The sequence below is a fragment of the Lutjanus erythropterus genome, chromosome 15 (assembly GCF_056507025.1).
Source record: "Lutjanus erythropterus isolate fLutEry1 chromosome 15, fLutEry1.hap2, whole genome shotgun sequence".
Taxonomy (NCBI): domain Eukaryota; kingdom Metazoa; phylum Chordata; class Actinopteri; order Lutjaniformes; family Lutjanidae; genus Lutjanus; species Lutjanus erythropterus.
This window is the reverse complement of record NC_139331.1, coordinates 7,247,391-7,266,195: the sequence shown is the minus strand read 5'-3', so window position 1 is coordinate 7,266,195 and position 18,805 is coordinate 7,247,391. Positions and strand designations below refer to the sequence as shown.

At 34.3% G+C, this 18,805-nt stretch overlaps 1 protein-coding gene and 3 long non-coding RNA genes across 4 annotated transcripts in view; all 4 read right to left on the bottom strand.

Moving 5' to 3' along the window:
• The window catches only part of LOC146313958 (uncharacterized), a 46,310-nt gene that overhangs the window by 10,830 nt on the left and 16,675 nt on the right, over positions 1–18,805 (bottom strand). The window contains exons 19-34 of the mRNA XM_084738206.1: positions 18,231–18,401; positions 17,662–17,721; positions 17,413–17,565; positions 16,675–16,845; positions 16,497–16,568; positions 15,857–16,009; positions 15,566–15,730; positions 7,514–7,579; positions 7,322–7,390; positions 6,760–6,825; positions 4,143–4,202; positions 3,931–3,972; positions 3,735–3,794; positions 2,445–2,498; positions 717–800; positions 514–567 (exon numbers count right to left, since the gene is read on the bottom strand). Coding sequence (XP_084594332.1) covers positions 514–567; positions 717–800; positions 2,445–2,498; positions 3,735–3,794; positions 3,931–3,972; positions 4,143–4,202; positions 6,760–6,825; positions 7,322–7,390; positions 7,514–7,579; positions 15,566–15,730; positions 15,857–16,009; positions 16,497–16,568; positions 16,675–16,845; positions 17,413–17,565; positions 17,662–17,721; positions 18,231–18,401 — 1,500 coding nt within the window. The remainder of the gene's footprint in view (positions 1–513; positions 568–716; positions 801–2,444; positions 2,499–3,734; positions 3,795–3,930; positions 3,973–4,142; positions 4,203–6,759; positions 6,826–7,321; positions 7,391–7,513; positions 7,580–15,565; positions 15,731–15,856; positions 16,010–16,496; positions 16,569–16,674; positions 16,846–17,412; positions 17,566–17,661; positions 17,722–18,230; positions 18,402–18,805) is intronic.
• LOC146313961 (uncharacterized) lies at positions 1,813–2,281 on the bottom strand. The gene is made up of 3 exons (XR_014771927.1): positions 2,122–2,281; positions 1,962–2,006; positions 1,813–1,855 (listed from the first exon to the last, which is right to left on the bottom strand). It is a non-coding gene; the product is annotated as an uncharacterized LOC146313961 (long non-coding RNA).
• LOC146313960 (uncharacterized) lies at positions 10,964–12,464 on the bottom strand. Its single transcript, XR_014771926.1, has 4 exons — positions 12,443–12,464; positions 12,272–12,334; positions 11,559–11,612; positions 10,964–11,032 (listed from the first exon to the last, which is right to left on the bottom strand). It is a non-coding gene; the product is annotated as an uncharacterized LOC146313960 (long non-coding RNA).
• Positions 13,999–15,534, bottom strand: LOC146313959 (uncharacterized). Its single transcript, XR_014771928.1, has 3 exons — positions 15,431–15,534; positions 15,200–15,265; positions 13,999–14,058 (listed from the first exon to the last, which is right to left on the bottom strand). It is a non-coding gene; the product is annotated as an uncharacterized LOC146313959 (long non-coding RNA).

Sequence of the window (18,805 nt, the reverse complement as noted above, 5' to 3'; positions counted from 1 at the left end):
TAGGACTTCTTTTTCCTGTTTCTTGGCTTTAGCAGGCCCCTTAATTCCACGGCTGATTCTGTTAAAATAATAATAATGATTCTCCAAAAGCAGGACTTCAATCCCAGAACTCATAAACTTCTTCCTTTTAACTCTCTGAGGCCATTTCTATGAATCAATATTTCCTTACATATAAAGGCAGGCATATGGTATTGGGGTGTTATTTATGCTAAATTACAAATTCATGCATGTGCACTCAAATACACACAGGTAGATAATTTACACAGTCATCTGAAGTTAGGAGCGCTTGCTGAACACATTTGTATGAGCCCCCCGCCCCAAAAAAGACAAAGCTAAGAAATTGAGAATGAGTCCCAATGATTACAGGTGATTACACACTATTGAAAACACAAGTTTATGAATATTATATTCCATTTCTGCCATATTCTGTCCATAGATGCCCCTCAGTCTTACACACTGGTCCTTTGTCAAGCCACAGGAGGGTTACCCCATCAATTATTTCTAAGTACCTACTGGTAAACATAGTTGTTGTTGGAGTTGTTGGTGTTGTAGTGAAAGACGTTGAATCTGGAAGAAACAAACAAAGAAAGAAAACAACACAAAACAACCAAAAAAAAAAAAACATTATTGCCGACTATGATATTACTACTGATTATTTTTGTCATTTTTAAAAATTTTTTTATATTTATACATTTACAATTATTTTTGCCACTTACTTGTTACAAGTGTTGTGTCTGGTGTAGTAGCTGTTGTTGAGCCTGAAAAGACAATTTTAGAATCATGTATATTAATGTGAAATGCTTCAAGTCCAAATAAATTACAGAATGTTTTCAGTAACTACAAACAAGGGAAGAGTCATCCCATTCCTTTTTTGCAGGACAACCCGGAAGTTAGCATCACTGTTTCCCTCCACAAAAAGCCAATGGAATTTTTCCATTTTGGCCACTTTTATGATTTCTGAAACATTAGTTCAATCACCACAAGTAAAGAGCTAATGCTAGGCTTGAAACGAACCACACCACGGTCATGTGACTTATGGTGTTCGGTGTGGTGATGTTTAATGACTGTAGTCTCATTTAGCACTCATTAGCCACCTTGATTAAGACACGTACTTCTAGATTAATGAGTGGGGTATCTACTAACATATTTTTGTTGTAGAACAATTGCTTGTGTTAACCACAGACCTTATTTTAGGTAAACATCACAAAACAGTAACACATTATATTACTTGCAATATATGTTAGTTAATAGGTAATAAGGTCCTATAAGATGCTTATTAACATGAATATGTGTTAATAAGACTCTATTAAATGTTAGTAATAACATGTTTATTGTTAGAATATAAGACATTTCTAAGCACTTATAATAAACAATGCTTATTAAGTTTAATTAGCCCTTTAATATGCACATATTAACAGTTAGTTAAGTATGTTTGGGGTTACTAGATCTAAAGTATAACTAAACTTCATTATGGTTATGTAATCCTTTATAAAGCACCTATTAACAGTTTTTTTTTTATTTTGTAATACTTTTATTTGAAGGCGTTTTGCTTTTCTTGGCACCTGCGGAGAGAAAGACTGCTGGTAGAAGACTAAGAATAATCTTATTAACACACATAAATGTTAATAAGCATCTTAATAGATAGCAAGGGCCTTGCTATCTATTAAGTAACACTCTTTACAGGCACCTTAATGTAAAGTGTTACCAGAAAACCCATTGATTCTGAGACGAGGGAACCAGAAGTGCTAATTTGCTAATTCATTGCACCACTTTTTGCATTTTTCCTGCAGCACTGCAGTTTCTAAATACCTACTGGTGATGATAGTTGTTGGTGTTGTAGCAATAAGCGTTGAATCTGTAAAGACCATTTTACAACACTGTAATACCGCTGACAGCAGAAACCAAAATTATTCAAGCCCAGAATATATTTTTTTCATCCTGCAATAAGTATAAACACTTACTTGTTACAATTGTTGTTGGTGTTGTGTCTGTAACTGTTGTTGAATCTGTAAAGACAATTTTTTGTATGGAAGTTAAAAGTGGAATCCTTAATTTTAGAAAAGTTTCCAACAAATGTAAACCATAAAAGTTTTGTCCCATTGCTTATTTCTAAATACCTACTGGTAATGACAGTTGTTTCTGGAGTTGTTGGTGTTGTAGTAATAGACGTTGAATCTGTAAGGACCATTTTACAACAGTGTATTCATGCTGACAGTAGAAGCTAAAATGATTCATTAACATTTATATACTGTATGAATTATTTTTCCCGGCACTTACTTGTTACAATTGTTGTCGGTGTTGCTGTAGCAACTGTTGTTGAATCTGAAAAAGATGATTTTATGTATTTAAAATGAAATCCTTCAAGTGAAAGTAAATTACAGAAAAGTTGTCAACAAATGCAAACCAGGGAAGAGTTGACACATTGCTTATTTCTCAATACCTACTGGTAATGATAGGTGTTGGTGGAGGTGTTGGTGTTGTAGTGATAGGCGTTGAATCTGCAAATGACGCATAGAAGAGAGAATTTATTTAACAGGGTATTACTGCTGACAGTAGAAGCCAAATTATTAAAGCCCAGATAAATGACTTTTGCTACATTTAACCTACAGACACCAGTTCAAAAACTGTATGTTCCCTACAGCATCAATGAGGCCTTCACAGATGAGCACTAGTAACAATCTGTCTTTTTTTTCTCTCCCTAGCCAAGAGGACACGATGTCCATGGTTTCCAAGCACGTTCTCAACTGTCCGTCATTTCAGATGAGCTCAGGCCCAGAGAAGTCTGCAGCATCTCTGGATGTTATTGATATACCGGTTTTGTGTAGCACTGTCTGAGGGGTCAAAGGTCACAGGCACTCTGTGTTGGTTTTCAGCCTTGCTCCTTACGTGCAGAGATTTCTCCAGATTCTCTGAATCTTTTAAAGATATTATACAATTGAGAATCCATAATTCAAATCCCTAGATTTCTTGCAATTGTGTTCTGTGAAATTTTGTTCTTGACTATATGCCCACGCAGCTTTTCACAGCTTTTAGTAAAAGTTGCCTCAACCTTGCCTGTGAACAACTGAACCTTTCACGCCTCCAAACTGGTGTGTTTTTGAGCATTCAACAACTTTACCAGTCCTTTGTTGCCCCTGTCCAAACTTTTTTGGAACATGGTGCAGGCGTAAAATTCAGAATGAGTCTGTATTTGCAAAAAAAAAAAAAAAAAAAAAAACGCAATCAAGTTAATCAGTTTGAAAAGTATTTGCAAGAGAGACATGTATAAGTATAAGACATGTATTAGTGCCCATAAGAAATCTGTTAATGATGCTTATTAAGGTTAATTAGCCCTTCATTATGCTCTTATTAACAGTTAACTAATGTATTTTGGGGGTACTGGATCTAAAGTGTGAACAGTTCTGTTTTTATTTAGGTTTTACACAACATCCCAACTATTTGTTTGTTTTAAATTGTTCCAGTTTCAATTTTCTGAATCACTCAACACTGAAAATCCTTACTGACCATAGTGCTCATTGATAAACCATCCATTTATTTATTTATTTATTTATTTATTTATTTATTTATTATTCATTTAACAGGGACAATGCTCATTTTTACCCTATATTATATGTTTATATTTTACTTTGTCTATTTGCTGGATACTTTTATATTTTATTCTTAGATATATCTTAATTTTATTCATCTACCTGTCAGACTTGTTCTGGAGTTGGACAGCAGGTTAAAGCACTTACTTGTTACAGTTGTTGCTGGTGTTGTGGTGACTGCTGTTGTGTTCACAACTGTTGTACCAACTGTTGTTTAATATGAAAAAAAAATCAGTCATATAAACTGATAAACTGAAGAGTGAAATCTGACATGTCAACTAAGTCAATAACTGTCCTGTTATAAAGAGCAAGAGTAATGTAAGAATTATTTTGAGGCCCTCACTTGTTGATGACATTGCAGTTGTTGTAGAAATAGGAGTTGAATCTGAAAAGAACATTTTACAAACTAATGTTACAGCTGCCTACAGAAAACTGTTTTACTAACTTGTACTGCACAGGTATGTACATGATCTTAATTTACATGAAGGTTTTTTATATATATATTTACATATATTTAACACTTAACTGCATTGTAATAACAAGCAGGGCACTCACTTGTTGGTGGCATTGTGGGTGTTGTAGTATTCAGATGTGTTGCAGCAGTGGGTGTTGAATCTGAAAAAACATTTTGCAAATTGAAATTACAGCTGACAACAAAAAACAAAGACATTTATGCTCGGATTACCCACTGTGTAGATTCACTCAGTTTTTGCTGAACAAGTATGGTGCATTATCTTAAAGTCCTCATGTTTCTTGTAACACAGGCAGCTAAGGAGGGACTTGTTGCAGACTTTGATTGCTGTTTACAGTAATCAAAGGCATTGTGCATTAAGCTGTCCTGCCATGCAGGAAAAGTGGCCCACAGATGTAACATTTGGAATGAGAGCAGTCCTTTTAGCTGACCTGCTGGACTGACAGCTCCCAGTGACCAATCATGTTCACTGGGAGGCTGCTGAGCCCGGTTCTGTTGCCCACTAATGGCAACTTACAGCTACAGTTAGCAACTTTAGCACCAAGTAAGCTAAAGTTATCTGTCTATCAAAAAAGCTCTATAACTAAATAACCTGGAAGGACATCAGAGGGGAAAACCAGAAAATATTTTCTCCATAAAACATCCAGTTTCACTTAAATTAGTGATTAAAATAATAAAGTTGAACTTTTGTACAGAGGGCCATTTCCCAGAAACACACTGAATTTGGTGCAGAACGAATTCATTGTTTTTAAACTCTAAAAAAACATTAAAAGTACCTGAGAACATAAATAAAACAACTTTTTTTGTCATTGTTGGACCACATAATGGCAGTATAGGTGACAAATAGCACAATTCAAATGTGATAAAAAAAACATTTAAACATTGATTTTGACTTCATGGGAACTTTAACTGCCTCAATAAGTCATGAAAGGTCATTGCGATAATTCACAATGTAATTGTTTGTGCTGTAGTGTTCAGATGTGTTGCAGTATTAACAGCTGTCCAGTCATTTTATAATCATGTATACAATTTTAAATTATTAGTTTTTCTAACTTTTATATTATAGCAATTATTTTTATGTACTCACTTGTTAAAATTAGTGGTGTTATGGGGGTAACTGCTGTTGTGTTCATGTCTGTTGTAGCAACTGTTGTTGAGTCTGTAAAGATCATGTGACAAATATGCATTTTGAACTAAACGTAAAAACTTAAATATATGTTGTAAAGTACAAATGTGTTGTTGTCGGAAAATTTTAAGATAATGTATTAGTCCTTACAAAAGGAAAAAAAAATACTGATGCCAAGATCACTTGCAAGGTTTTTTTTTTTTTCTTGTCTAGTTATAGTAAGAAAAAGTAAATGTAAAAATGATGTCCAAGCATTTACTTGTCACAGGTGTTACAGCTGTTGTAGTGTTCATATCTGTTGTGGTCACAGGTGTTGAATCTGGGAAAAGCAGCACAATGTTTAGAAGTACTCAGATCTTTTACTTGACTAAGAGTAGTCATACCACAGTGTAGAAGTATTGACTTTAAAGTAAACTGCAGCTGCTGGTGAAGATAAGGGTGTTGTAGTGTTTGAATGTGTTGGTATGTCCAGCACTTCAGTCACTGTGGGTTGTTTTAAAATGTACTTTAGAAATAAATTTGACAAGTCTTGATTTGAAGTAACAGGTATTGAATTGCTAAAGATCATTTTACAATTATCTCTGGTAATACACCCAAGTCCAAGTCCACATCAATTACTGTATTTATTTGACACTTTTACACTTTAAAAAATATTTCTAAGCATTAACTTGTTAGAACTGTTATATGTGTTGTGATATGTTGATATCTGTTGGTGTTGTTCAATCTGAAAACAATATTTTGTAATTCTGTGTGTTAAACTGAGAAGTAATCCAAAAAAAAGTGCAAAAGTACAGACAAACTTTAGGCAAATCTTAATCAGATGAAGGTTGGGCCTCCATTTATTCTAAAACCTAAAGCTGTTGGTATAGCTGTAGTGTTCAGATGTGTTGTAGCAATAGACAAAAAGACCACTGTGATACTGAACTGGAATATTTTGCTATTTTTGAATTATTTTTGTGTAACAGGAGGAAGTAGAAACACGTCATCCATCTTAATTTTATAGTTAAATGCAAATACCATTACTTGATCAAAGATTATCGCAAAAGAAAATGTATTTTTAATTTTTTCTCATAAATTTTTATACTATGTTTATATTACTTGTGGGTATTGCTGTTGGTGTTGCAGCTGTTGTTGTGCTCATTTCTCTTGTAACAACATGTGTTGAATCTGGAAAAAACACAATATGTAAAGTAAAGTCGATAATTTTGAGCAAATGTTAACCAGAGGATGTTCATAATGTTTTATTTCTACGTACTGGTAAATACAGTCGTTGGTGACATTGTGGGTGTTGTAGTGTTCAGATGTGTTGTAGCAGTCGATGTTGAATCTACAAGGACATTTTACAAACATATGTTAACACTAGTTATATATTACTCACTGTAAAGTTTTACTGCATAGTTTTAAATTAAACACTAACTATCATGTTATAACAAGGTACACCAATGTTACAATATTTGGTGTAGTTTGAGTGTTGTAGTGTTGAGATTTGCTGCAATACTTAATGAGGCAGCAACTGTTTTATGATCATATATAACTGCTGAGGCTAAAAACCTAAATTCTCTCAGCTCACTTACTTGTTGCTGCTGTTGGTGTTGCAGCTGTTGTAGTGTTCGTATCTGTTGTAGCAACAGGTGTTGAATCTGGAAAAAACGCAATAAAGTCTCACATGTGAAGATAAAACTGCAGAAATATTTAAAATAATTCTTAATCAGTGAATGTGTTTTTTAAAGATCATGTAAAGCAACAATAAACACGTTTGTCACACAGCATTAAACATGTTATTAACCACTCAGACAAATTAGAATGGAAAAAAATCCCTAAGCATATAAAATTAGGCTTTAAAATGATTTTTAAAAATTAGCAGTTTTTGCTGCTCTGCTGTCTCAGTGTCAAACACCACTAGGACCTGAAAACGACCTGAAACATGGACAGTGACAGGGTGGTATTTTTTTCTCTTCTGTGTCGGATTGTTGGAACTGAAGTGAGCTGAAGTGAACTGCTGGGCCAGTTTGGACTGAGAGAGTCACTGAAGATACGTTTTGTAACTTTTTCTCCCATCCCTACATTTAATGATCATGTATTACTGTAAATAAAAAAAAAACTTTATTACTGTAGCAATTATTTTCAGGTACTTACTTGTTACAGTTGTCGGTGTTATGGTAACTGTTGTTGTGTTCACGTCTGTTGTAATGACTGTTGTTGAGTCTGAAAGGACCATTTTATAGTTATGCATTACTATACACAAATTCAAATTAGTCTTAAATTGAACAATAACTGCCTAGTTATAGCGTGGAATAATAATATAAAAAAATATTTCCAAGCATTTACTTGTTACAGGTGTTGATGTTGCAGGTGTTGTGGTGTTCATTTCTGTTGTAGCAACAGGTGTTGAATCTGAGAAGGAGCAAAAAATATTTTATCTGAGTAAAAGAGTAAAATGTCTTGCATTCAAAAGCTTATTTAAAGGCATACTATGCATTTTTTTTAGAAAACAATAAATGGACAGATGGAAAAATAATCCCTGTAAATCATCATTTATGACCCACGATTCACTGTTTTTTCTCAGTAACACCGGTCTTCATCTTAGTATACCGTTCCAGGTCCCTCTCCCATTCGCTGAGGAGGGGAAGAGGGGCAAACTATGAATGGTGTGTTTACAAAAAATCCTACGTATTACGCCTTTAAATAAAAGGTATTAAAATACATAGTAAGAAAATATATGAAAGTATTTTTTCTGTTGTAGCAGTAATATTATTATTCTGTTCAATCCAGAATAAGAAAATGAAAAGTTGAAATGTGTTTACTGCATGTTTTATATAATTTTGCCTTAAAACCTCCCATGTGACAAGTAATTTTAAACAATTATTTTGTTGGACTTACTTGTTACATTTGGTGTTGGTGATGCAGCTGTTGCAGAGATCACATGTGCTGTTGCATTGGGTGTTGAATCTAAAAAGAAAATTTAAAAATGTTTCAACAAAACATTTTTGTGGAAGTAAAGGGTATCAAGACTGCAAAATATCAATTTGATCATTATTTGACATCATAAGACCATCTATTATTCTTTTTTACTGCATGTTTTCAGATACAGTTCTGTGACATTCAACCTAAAGTCCATCCAGTGACCTTAATTTAAAGCATTGACTGCCTCATTTCAAAATAAAGTTCTGTAACAATGTTTTTAGCACTTACTTGTTACAAATGTTGTTGGTGTTGCAGCTGTTGTAGTGTTCACATGCATTGTTGCATTAGGTGTTGAATCTAATGAGAATATTTTAAAATATTGAAATAATGCTTATCATGTAAAGATTTCTAACTGAATCTGAATAGAAATGTTTGCAATTGTCCAACCAGTAACCTTTATTTAAGGCAGTGACTGCCTCATTTCAAAATAAACTTCTTTAACAGTGCTTTTAGCACTTACTTGTCACAAATGTTGTTGGTGTTGCAGCTGTTGTAGTGTCCATGTGTGTTGTTGCATTAGGTGTTGAATCTAAAATGATTATTTCAAAATATTGAAAAAAAAAAAAAATGCTTATCGTGTAAAGATTTCTAATTGTCATTGGAGCACACAGCCAAAAGAGGCTGGTTCAATTATTATCACTCCTGACAAACAGTTGATTTTGAAATTGTGAGCGTTGATTTGTTAAAGAAAAGGGTGTTCACTTTGCAAAATCTCAATTTGATCATTATTTGACATCATAAGACCATCTATTATTGTCTTTACTGCATGTTTTCAGATACAGTTCTGTGACATTCAACCTAAAGTCCAACCAGTGACCTTAATTTAAAGCATTGACTGCCTCATTTCAAAATAAAGTTCTGTAACAATGGTTTTAGCACTTACTTGTTACAAATGTTGTTGGTGTTGCAGCTGTTGTAGTGTTCACATGCATTGTTGCATTAGGTGTTGAATCTAATGAGAATATTTTAAAATATTGAAATAATGCTTATCATGTAAAGATTTCTAACTGAATCTGAATAGAAATGTTTGCAATTGTCCAACCAGTAACCTTTATTTAAGGCAGTGACTGCCTCATTTCAAAATAAACTTCTTTAACAGTGCTTTTAGCACTTACTTGTGACAAATGTTGTTGGTGTTGCAGCTGTTGTAGTGTCCATGTGTGTTGTTGCATTAGGTGTTGAATCTAAAATGATTATTTCAAAATATTGAAAAAAAAAAAATGCTTATCGTGTAAAGATTTCTAATTGTCATTGGAGCACACAGCCAAAAGAGGCTGGTTCAATTATTATCACTCCTGACAAACAGTTGATTTTGAAATTGTGAGCGTTGATTTGTTAAAGAAAAGGGTGTTCACTTTGCAAAATCTCAATTTGATCATTATTTGACATCATAAGACCATCTATTATTGTCTTTACTGCATGTTTACAGATACAGTTCTGTGACATTCAACCTAAAGTCCAAACAGTGACCTTAATTTAAAGCACTGACTGCCTCATTTCAAAATAAAGTTCTGTAACAATGTTTTTAGCACTTACTTGTTACAAATGTTGTTGGTGTTGCAGCTGTTGTAGTGTTCACGTGTGTTGTTGCATTAGGTGTTGAATCTAAAATGATTATTTTAAAATATTGAAATAATGCTTACCATGTGAAAATTTCTAACTGGATGTTTGCAACTGACCCTTCTAAAGTCCCGCCCATTTTTTCTCTGTGCTCCAATATTAGTTGAGCAAACTTGGTACTTCAGTCAACTTTCTCTTCATATATGGTTGCATCTAATCAGTAAGCTAATGATCACAAAATGCTAGCTAACTAGCTAGCTAATGTTGGCAAAATGCAGGCTAACTAGCTAGCTTATTATTAATGTAAATATGCTAACTAGTTAGCTATCATTAGCTAACTTAAGAATAGGGACTAAGGAAAATATATATAAGGACATACATGTCACTTTTACAGTGATGTCTTTCAACTCTGTTTAAAATGTGGTTTTCCTGTCAACACAGATAAACCTGGCACATAAGTACAGGAAACAGGAAAGGAGAAAGTTGACAGGTACCAAGATTGCTCAACTGTCATTGGAGCACGCAGCCAAAAGAGGCTGGTTCAGTTATTATCACTCCTGACGAACAGATGATTTTGAAATTGTGTGTGTTAAGAAAAGGGTGTTCACTTTGCAAAATCTCAATCTGATCATTATTTGACATCATAAGACCATCTATTATTCTTTTTTACTGCATGTTTTCAGATACAGTTCTGTGACATTCTGCATGAAGTCCAGCCAGTGACTTTAATTTAAAGCACTGACTGCCTCATTTCAAAATAAAGTTCTCTAACACTGTTTTTAGCACTTACTTGTCACAAATGTTGTTGGTGTTGCAGCTGTTGTTGTGTTCACATGCATTGTTGCATTAGGTGTTGAATCTAATGAGAATATTTTAAAATATTTAAATAATGCTTATCATGTAAAGATTTCTAACTGAATCTGAATAGAAATGTTTGCAATTGTCCAACCAGTAACCTTTATTTAAGGCAGTGACTGCCTCATTTTAAAATAAACTTCTTTAACAGTGTTTTTAGCACTTACTTGTCACAAATGTTGTTGGTGTTGCAGCTGTTGTAGTGTTCAAATGCATTGTTGCATTAGGTGTTGAATCTAATGAGAATATTTTAAAATATTTAAATAATGCTTATCATGTAAAGATTTCTAACTGAATCTGAATAGAAATGTTTGCAATTGTCCAACCAGTAACTTTTATTTAAGGCAGTGACTGCCTCATTTCAAAATAAACTTCTTTAACAGTGCTTTTAGCACTTACTTGTGACAAATGTTGTTGGTGTTGCAGCTGTTGTAGTGTCCATGTGTGTTGTTGCATTAGGTGTTGAATCTAAAATGATTATTTCAAAATATTGAAAAAAAAAAAATGCTTATCGTGTAAAGATTTCTAATTGTCATTGGAGCACACAGCCAAAAGAGGCTGGTTCAATTATTATCACTCCTGACAAACAGTTGATTTTGAAATTGTGAGCGTTGATTTGTTAAAGAAAAGGGTGTTCACTTTGCAAAATCTCAATTTGATCATTATTTGACATCATAAGACCATCTATTATTGTCTTTACTGCATGTTTTCAGATACAGTTCTGTGACATTCAACCTAAAGTCCAAACAGTGACCTTAATTTAAAGCACTGACTGCCTCATTTCAAAATAAAGTTCTGTAACAATGTTTTTAGCACTTACTTGTTACAAATGTTGTTGGTGTTGCAGCTGTTGTAGTGTTCATGTGTGTTGTTGCATTGGGTGTTGAATCTAAAAAGAATGTTTTAAAATGATTCAGTAAAACTTGTCACGTCGACATAGAAAAGTTTTTTCTTTTAAATATGTTGATCCCTTAATTAATTTTCAAAAACCTACTGGTAACTGCAGTTGTTGGTGCAGCTGTTGATGCAGTAATGTTGAGTGTTGAATCTGAAATGATAATATTCACTAAATTTAGTCAGCATACAGGACCATTTAAAAAAAAACAACAACAAAAAAAACAATAGCAAAGTCAACCAAACTCTGACTGTTATAGGTGGCTTTAACAAGTACAAAAAAATACTTAAATTTAAAATTTTATTGTCTGGACTGCCTAAAAATTTTAGCTGACTATTTTTGATGGATGCCGTGCCAATTAGCACAGAGCAGATCGAATGGCCAGGAAGTCAGACACAGAAAAGGCAGGGAGTATATGGTTAATTTTCAAAATAAAAGACCCCGTGCAGACTCACGATCATAAAGACAGACAGAAAATAAACAATTTAACCACGTAGCCTGTTTATCCATGGTAGAAGCACAAAGAGCAAGGAAAGAGGACCTGATTAACAAAATCTGAGCAAGACTGTAAAAACAGACTGCAAAGACTGTTAATAGGAATCCTATTTATGAGGTCTGTAATGTTCAGAACATTCCATTAATTAACCTGAATAAATGAAACTTTTTACGTTAAATTAACAAGATTAGTTGATTACACTAAATTCCTGCCTCATTATTTTCAGTGTACTTATTTTTTGGTTTGTGTTTTCGATTTAGACTGAAATATTTTCACTGTATGTAACTAATCTGTCCCCCAGTTTTAAAGTACTTACTTGTTACACTTGTTGTTGCAGCTGTTGTGATGTTAAAATCCGTTGTAACAACAGGTGTCGAGTCTAAAGAGAACATTTTACAATTATTTACGTGCAACTTTCAAAAGTAATATCCTTTAAATTAAAATGATTTACCACAAAATTACAAACTAATGTCTGTCAGTCACTTACTGGTGACTGGCGTAGTTGTAGGTGTTGTAACGTTTAGATCTGTTGTAGCAGTGGGTGTTGTGTCTTTAAAGAACATTTTGTAGCCACGTGTCAACATTAATTCACAATGACTCAAGTTCAGATCATTCACACAAACAATTTAGCATTTTTACTGTACAAGTGTTACATATGACTTAACATCAATCCACTTATATAAAGTAAGAGCACTGTTACAGTTACACTTACTTGTTGCAGGTGTCATTGGGGTAGTAGTGTTCAGACCTGTTGTAGCATCAGGTGTGGAATCTAAATGGAATATTTCATAAATTATTTGTAAGTCATGAGGTAAACATCATAACACACACATTTAATGCATTTAATTCATCCACACCATTAATATAAAATTCTTACTGGTAACTACAGGTGATGCTGTAGTGTTGAAGTCCACTGTAACAATAGGTGTTGTGTCTGTAGAGAACATTTTGTAATCATGCGTAATCGTCAACAAAGGAATGCAAAATTAGTGAAACACAAATCATTCACCCAACTTACTCACAGATTTTGAACAACAGCCTTACTTACAGTATAATAACATAACGGAAAAACTTTAGCACTTACTTGTGACTGGTGTTGTTGTTGTAACTATTGTAGTGTTTGCAACAGTTGTAGAATCTGAAAAATTTTTTTAGGTATCACTTAAACTGAAATGGTAAATGCTTCATATTGAGATGTGAAGGACGGACTTATTTTTCAATATGTTGTAACTTGTCAACAGCAAAACAATAAGTGTTTTCTTAAGTGTGTTCAACATTCATAAAAAAAAGAGAACAAAGGTAATAAATTAAATCTAAGACACTTAAAATTTTGACACGACACCTGTTTTTGCATGTTATTGGCATCCCTGTTACATACAACTCTTATAAAATGTTTTTTTTAAATTTTGTTTGTTTTGTGCCTATTTATTTCTCATTTTAATTTATTTTTGTTTTATTCTGTTGTGAAAGATGTTTCTCCATTGCCACTTGCATTTGTAATTCCATTTTGTATTGTCTGTTTTTATGTCTGCAGAGCACTTTGTTAGACACTTTTATGGAAGCTGCTATAAAAATAGCTTGTTGTTATTATTATTATTGTTCTTAGTAGTAGCACTAGCAGCATCAGAGGTAGTAGTAGTGGTAGTAGTAGTATAATTATCGAAGTTTATCATGTTAACATTTAAGATATTAAAAATCTTTTGCATGAGAATGTTACCCATCTCTTATTTCTACAAACTTACTGGTGACCACAGTTGTTGGTGAACTTGTCACTGCTGTGGTGTTAAGTTGTGTTGTAGCAACAGCTGTTGAATCTACAAAGACCATTTTATGATACTGTGTTAGTGCTGAGAATAGAAAGCATAGAATTTAAGCTTGTTGCATTTTATGACATTTTACTACACGTCTTTCTCAGGAATAAAATAACAAACATTTTTAAGGAATTACGTGTTAGAATTGTTGTTGTTGTTAACTATTGTAGTGTTCACATGTGCTGTAGCAACAGGTGAACAAGAACCCTATCCCTGTTATGTAAATACTTACTGGTCACTACAGTTGTGGGTGTTGTTGTGTTCAGGTGTGTTGTGATAAAAGGTGTTGTGTCTGAAAAGACAATTTATAATCTTCTGTTATTTCTGACAACACATAAAACACTGTACGGCTTCAACGTTCTTGCTATACACTAACTAGTTTAGTCCCGCCCCTTTCTCATCTCCTGTACTTAGATATGCTATGTGCTCGCTTATGTTGAAAAGAAAACCAAATTTTGTAGATGATTAAAATATGTTGCTGGGAGACTTGTACATATATAGCCACATTTAAAGCAAGCTAATGTTAGCAAAACTATAGCTAGCTGACTAATCTACATCAGTCATTAGCTAGCTAGTTACATCCTATAGCTAATGTTAGGATCACATTAGCTAAGTAGCTAATCTACATCAAGCATTCTATATCTAGTTAGTTAGCATTTTGCTAACATTAGCTAACATTAGCTGTGACTACTCATATATGTGTCGTTTTGATAGTTTCCGCAGCAACATCTTTATAACATCTTCACAAGTCTAGTTTTCTTTACAACATAGATTAGCCTAGCACATAGCATATGTATGCTACAGGAAACAGGAAAAGAAAAAGTTGATCAAGTTTCCACCAGGTACCAAGTTTGCTCAAATGTTGCACAGAGCAAAAAGGGGCAGCACTTAGGAGAGGTCAGTTACTTGTTCATAGGCGCTGACTTGAGTTGAACAATGTGGGATCAAAAAATGTCTGCCTATATAATGTTAAGGTGTGATGTGGTGAGGGGTTTGGATTAATATTTCCCCAAAAATGACACATTTTCTATCCTGGGAACAGAGGCACACTATCCCAATGTTTGTGGGTTCCAAACCTGATCGCTTTTGTGTTTCATCTGCTGGAATTAACAATTATTACTGACGCACAAGAATGTCGTTTCAACATGAATCAATATTATAATGAACATAATACAAAATCTGTGCAAGCTGCATGCAGTTAGTTAGTTACATCGAGTCATTTAGTGTTGGAGTCGATTATCGCAATATAGACATTAAATATCTAAGTGTTATGTGTGAGTTTAGTGTATAGCATTAATGGTATTTATTACATTAGTTATGTGGTAGTTGTACATCTTGCAGTGACCTGATTGGCTGTAGCAACATCTTAAACCCTAAATTAAGAAGTCCAATTCTATATTTAATTTATATTGTATAGGATTATTAATACATACCAGTTATGACAGTGGGGGTTGTGGTTACAAGTGTAGTGCTCTGCGTTGGTGCAGCAGTTGTGGTATCTGTGATTTTAGAAATGCGATAAAAAACCAATTAATGCCAAGAAAAGATGACACCAAGAACAAAACGTGCGCATTTTATCATCATAGCTCAGATGACATATAAGAAGTTCAATAAATCAGAGTCACAGGTTGGGTAAAGACAGGGGGATACGGGATATTTCGTACCATTTGGAAGAGCTGGTGATGGGCAAGTGGGGACAATTTCTGTTTGAAAAAGAGACAGATTCGTTTAAGAAAATAAACAGGAAGTACTTGTCTTACATGTAACTGAAGCGCGAAAGTCATTCTCTCAGCTCGTACCTGACTGCTGCTGGCAATAAGCCCCATCTGAAGGAATGCCATTGATGCATCCACAAGTGTTGTTACTTATATCATCACATTCGCCAAAACTGAAGCACTTATGACAAGGCCACCGATACTGTGGTTCACATCTGCACTGGAATCTCGTACCATTTGAGGAACAAACTACAGAGAAAATGACATTTTGAAAATTAAACAGACACATTATCATATAAAATATAAGTTTGCTGATAGAATCTGAAATGATTCACTGCCTGCTGGTTCATTCTGTGGATGTGTCACTGCTCGTACCTGTAGAAATGTTGACATCAGTGAGTTGTATGTTGCTGTTGATGTTTTTGGGGTAACTCATGTTGTTCAGAACAGTCCTCAGCTGATTTATTACTGCAACATCTGAGACGTTCAACTCAACAGAAATCAGGTATTCATGAAGAGTGGGTGGACCTGTGAGGAGATATTAAAAGAATGATGTTATAACAAGTGAATACATTTTATGTAACTCAATTTCCTCTGTATGCACCTGCCGCTGATGATATTATCAACATTATGTTGTTTCAACCAGGGCAGTTCATACGCTTGACACGTCAGATGGTTTGTTTCACAGAACCTTCTGGGAAGTTTTCGGAAGTGCACGATGTTGATGTCACATTCAAAATATTCAACATGGCAGAGGCACTTGTAACTTTTTACTCCGATATAAGGATCACCAAATCTTCATCATCACTGATTTGATTACATGTGTTTTTTTGGGCAGCACAATTTTCATTTAAGAAGCTTAATCATTTATTTACAACATCACATAGCACTTGATGTAAATAGACAGGCACCCTGAAATTTCTCTCCAAATTATTCAGATTATTAGATTCAAATTATTTTTTGTTGTTTTTTTGCGTCACTGTTGGTGTATAAAGGCCTTTAGTCTCAGTCTTACTTGTTGGTGATGTTGTAGATGGAGAGAGTGTTGTAGATGGAAAGACTGTTGTAGCAGGACAAGCTGTGAAGTCTGGAATGAGAAAAAGAGAGAAAGTACATAGCTGGTGTGAAAGACACATTTTTTGTGATAAGTATCACTGTCTGTGTATTTCCACATCTAGATCAAAATAACTCACTGTATTGATGAGCAGACTGGCAGGATTGTCCATCAGGAGGAATGGCATTGATGCATCCACATGTGTCATCAGTGATGTTGTCACAGGGTCCATACAGTCGACACTGGTCACATGACCAACGATACTGATCCTCACATCTGCACTGGAAACCACCACTGCTCTGAGAGCAAACTGGAGACAAAAACACATCAAGAAATATGAGTAACACTTCATCTGGAGGGGTGTACATAAGACTGTCATTACACCTGTCAGTCCTGATGAACTTTTGCTGTTCAGTGTAATTTGGTCAGTTATGTCATTTTTTATGCAAAGTTGATATTGTTTGAGCTTCATATGACAATCTATGTCAAGCTAAATCACCTTGGTACTGCAGCCTGTCCTTAAACTTATTTGAAATCATGGAAACAATTCATGACACTGTTTCAAAAGCATTTGACAGTCTAATAAAACTTAATGACATCTTTTCCACTTTACTTTAGGTCAAGGAAAACATTCATGACAAGCTTATGATGGTCTCATAACAGCCAGTGTCAAAACCAACACATATGACAGTATAATGTAATGTTAAAACATAAAGCGGTCTCTTTAAGGTTAATAATGTAAAGCTGAGATGACAAAAGATATTTTTGGCCTTGGTAAATGTAAGTTCTCACAATAAAAACATCTCAAACAATTTCAACTTTCCCTTAAAAATTGCATAATAGACTCAATGGCAAACCACAGTCTAATGAATCCTACCTGTAGAAATGTTGACATCAGAGAGTTGTATGTTGCTGTCGATGTTGATGGGGTAACTGATGCTGTTCAGAGCGTTCCTCAGCTGATTTATTACTGCAACATCTGAGACGTTCAACTCAACAGAAATCAGGTATTCATACAGAACTGGAGGAGCTGTAAGGAAGAGAATTCAAAATACATCTCATGCAATCAGTACTGTATTCAACTTTTTGTGTTTTCACAAATAAAATATTGTCTCGTCAGTCTTACTTGTTGGTGCAGGACTTGTGGTTGTTGGTGTCATTGTTGTAAGAGGACAAGCTGTGAAGTCTGTAAGCAGGAAGAAAGACGAGAGTAGCTGCTTTATAAATACAAATATACAGAGTGATGCTGTTAAGATAATTCCCACTGTACTTAAAAGCCACACAATGCAGTTGCATAGATCAAATCACCATATTTTACTGGATATGACATTTCAATGACTGGGCTCATCTTACATTTGAAGAGAAGATATTACCATGTAATTATGTATTTTCAACAACAGATGGCAGTGTTTCTAAAGGTTTGTTCCTGACTGAAACAAGCTGCTGTCTGGGGTCATCTTACATTTGATCACAGAGATCTTGAAGTTAAAAAAAGAGAAGCTGCTCATGCAGGTTTCTAAGGCTTCAGAGAGTTATGATGACAATTTTTGTGACAGTCATCAACTATCAACTAACTACCAAGCAGGCAAAAGAAAAAAAAAAAAAGTGTTAAACAACAAAGAAAAACTTTCCATCATTCCAAATGTAACTACTCTTAAATAGATTATTCATCATGTTTAATATGAAATATCTCACTGTATTGATGAGCAGACTGGCAGGATTGTCCATCAGGAGGAATGGCATTGATGCATCCACATGTGTCATCAGTGATGTTGTCACAGGGTCCGTACAGTCGACACTGGTCACATGACCAACGATACTGATCCTCACATCTGCACTGGAAACCACCACTGCTCTGAGAGCAAACTGGAGACAAAATCGCAGAGACATATGTCTTCTGAGAAGGCATTTGTTGTTTAACCATTAAAGAAAAAGCAGATGCAAATGATTAGCTGTGAACATGTTAAAGGGGAGACCAGGGAGTGTTGTAACACTCGGGCAGTTGTAACACTGTCAGGCTGACTTATCAGAAAAGTGATGTAATCAGTATTGTCCACTCCTTTCTCTTTTTTAAGCTCACAGGAGAACTGGCATGTCTCTGTGAGAGCAACATTGTAGATTAAAAATCAGATAAGAAAATAATTTTTGTCAAGATTATTTTCATAATTTTTTGCTTCGTGTTCATTGTGTTGCAGATACAAGAGTTTGACTTACATTATAATTATAATAATCGTATACTTTGATGCTTTGCATTCATGTTACCTCCAAGC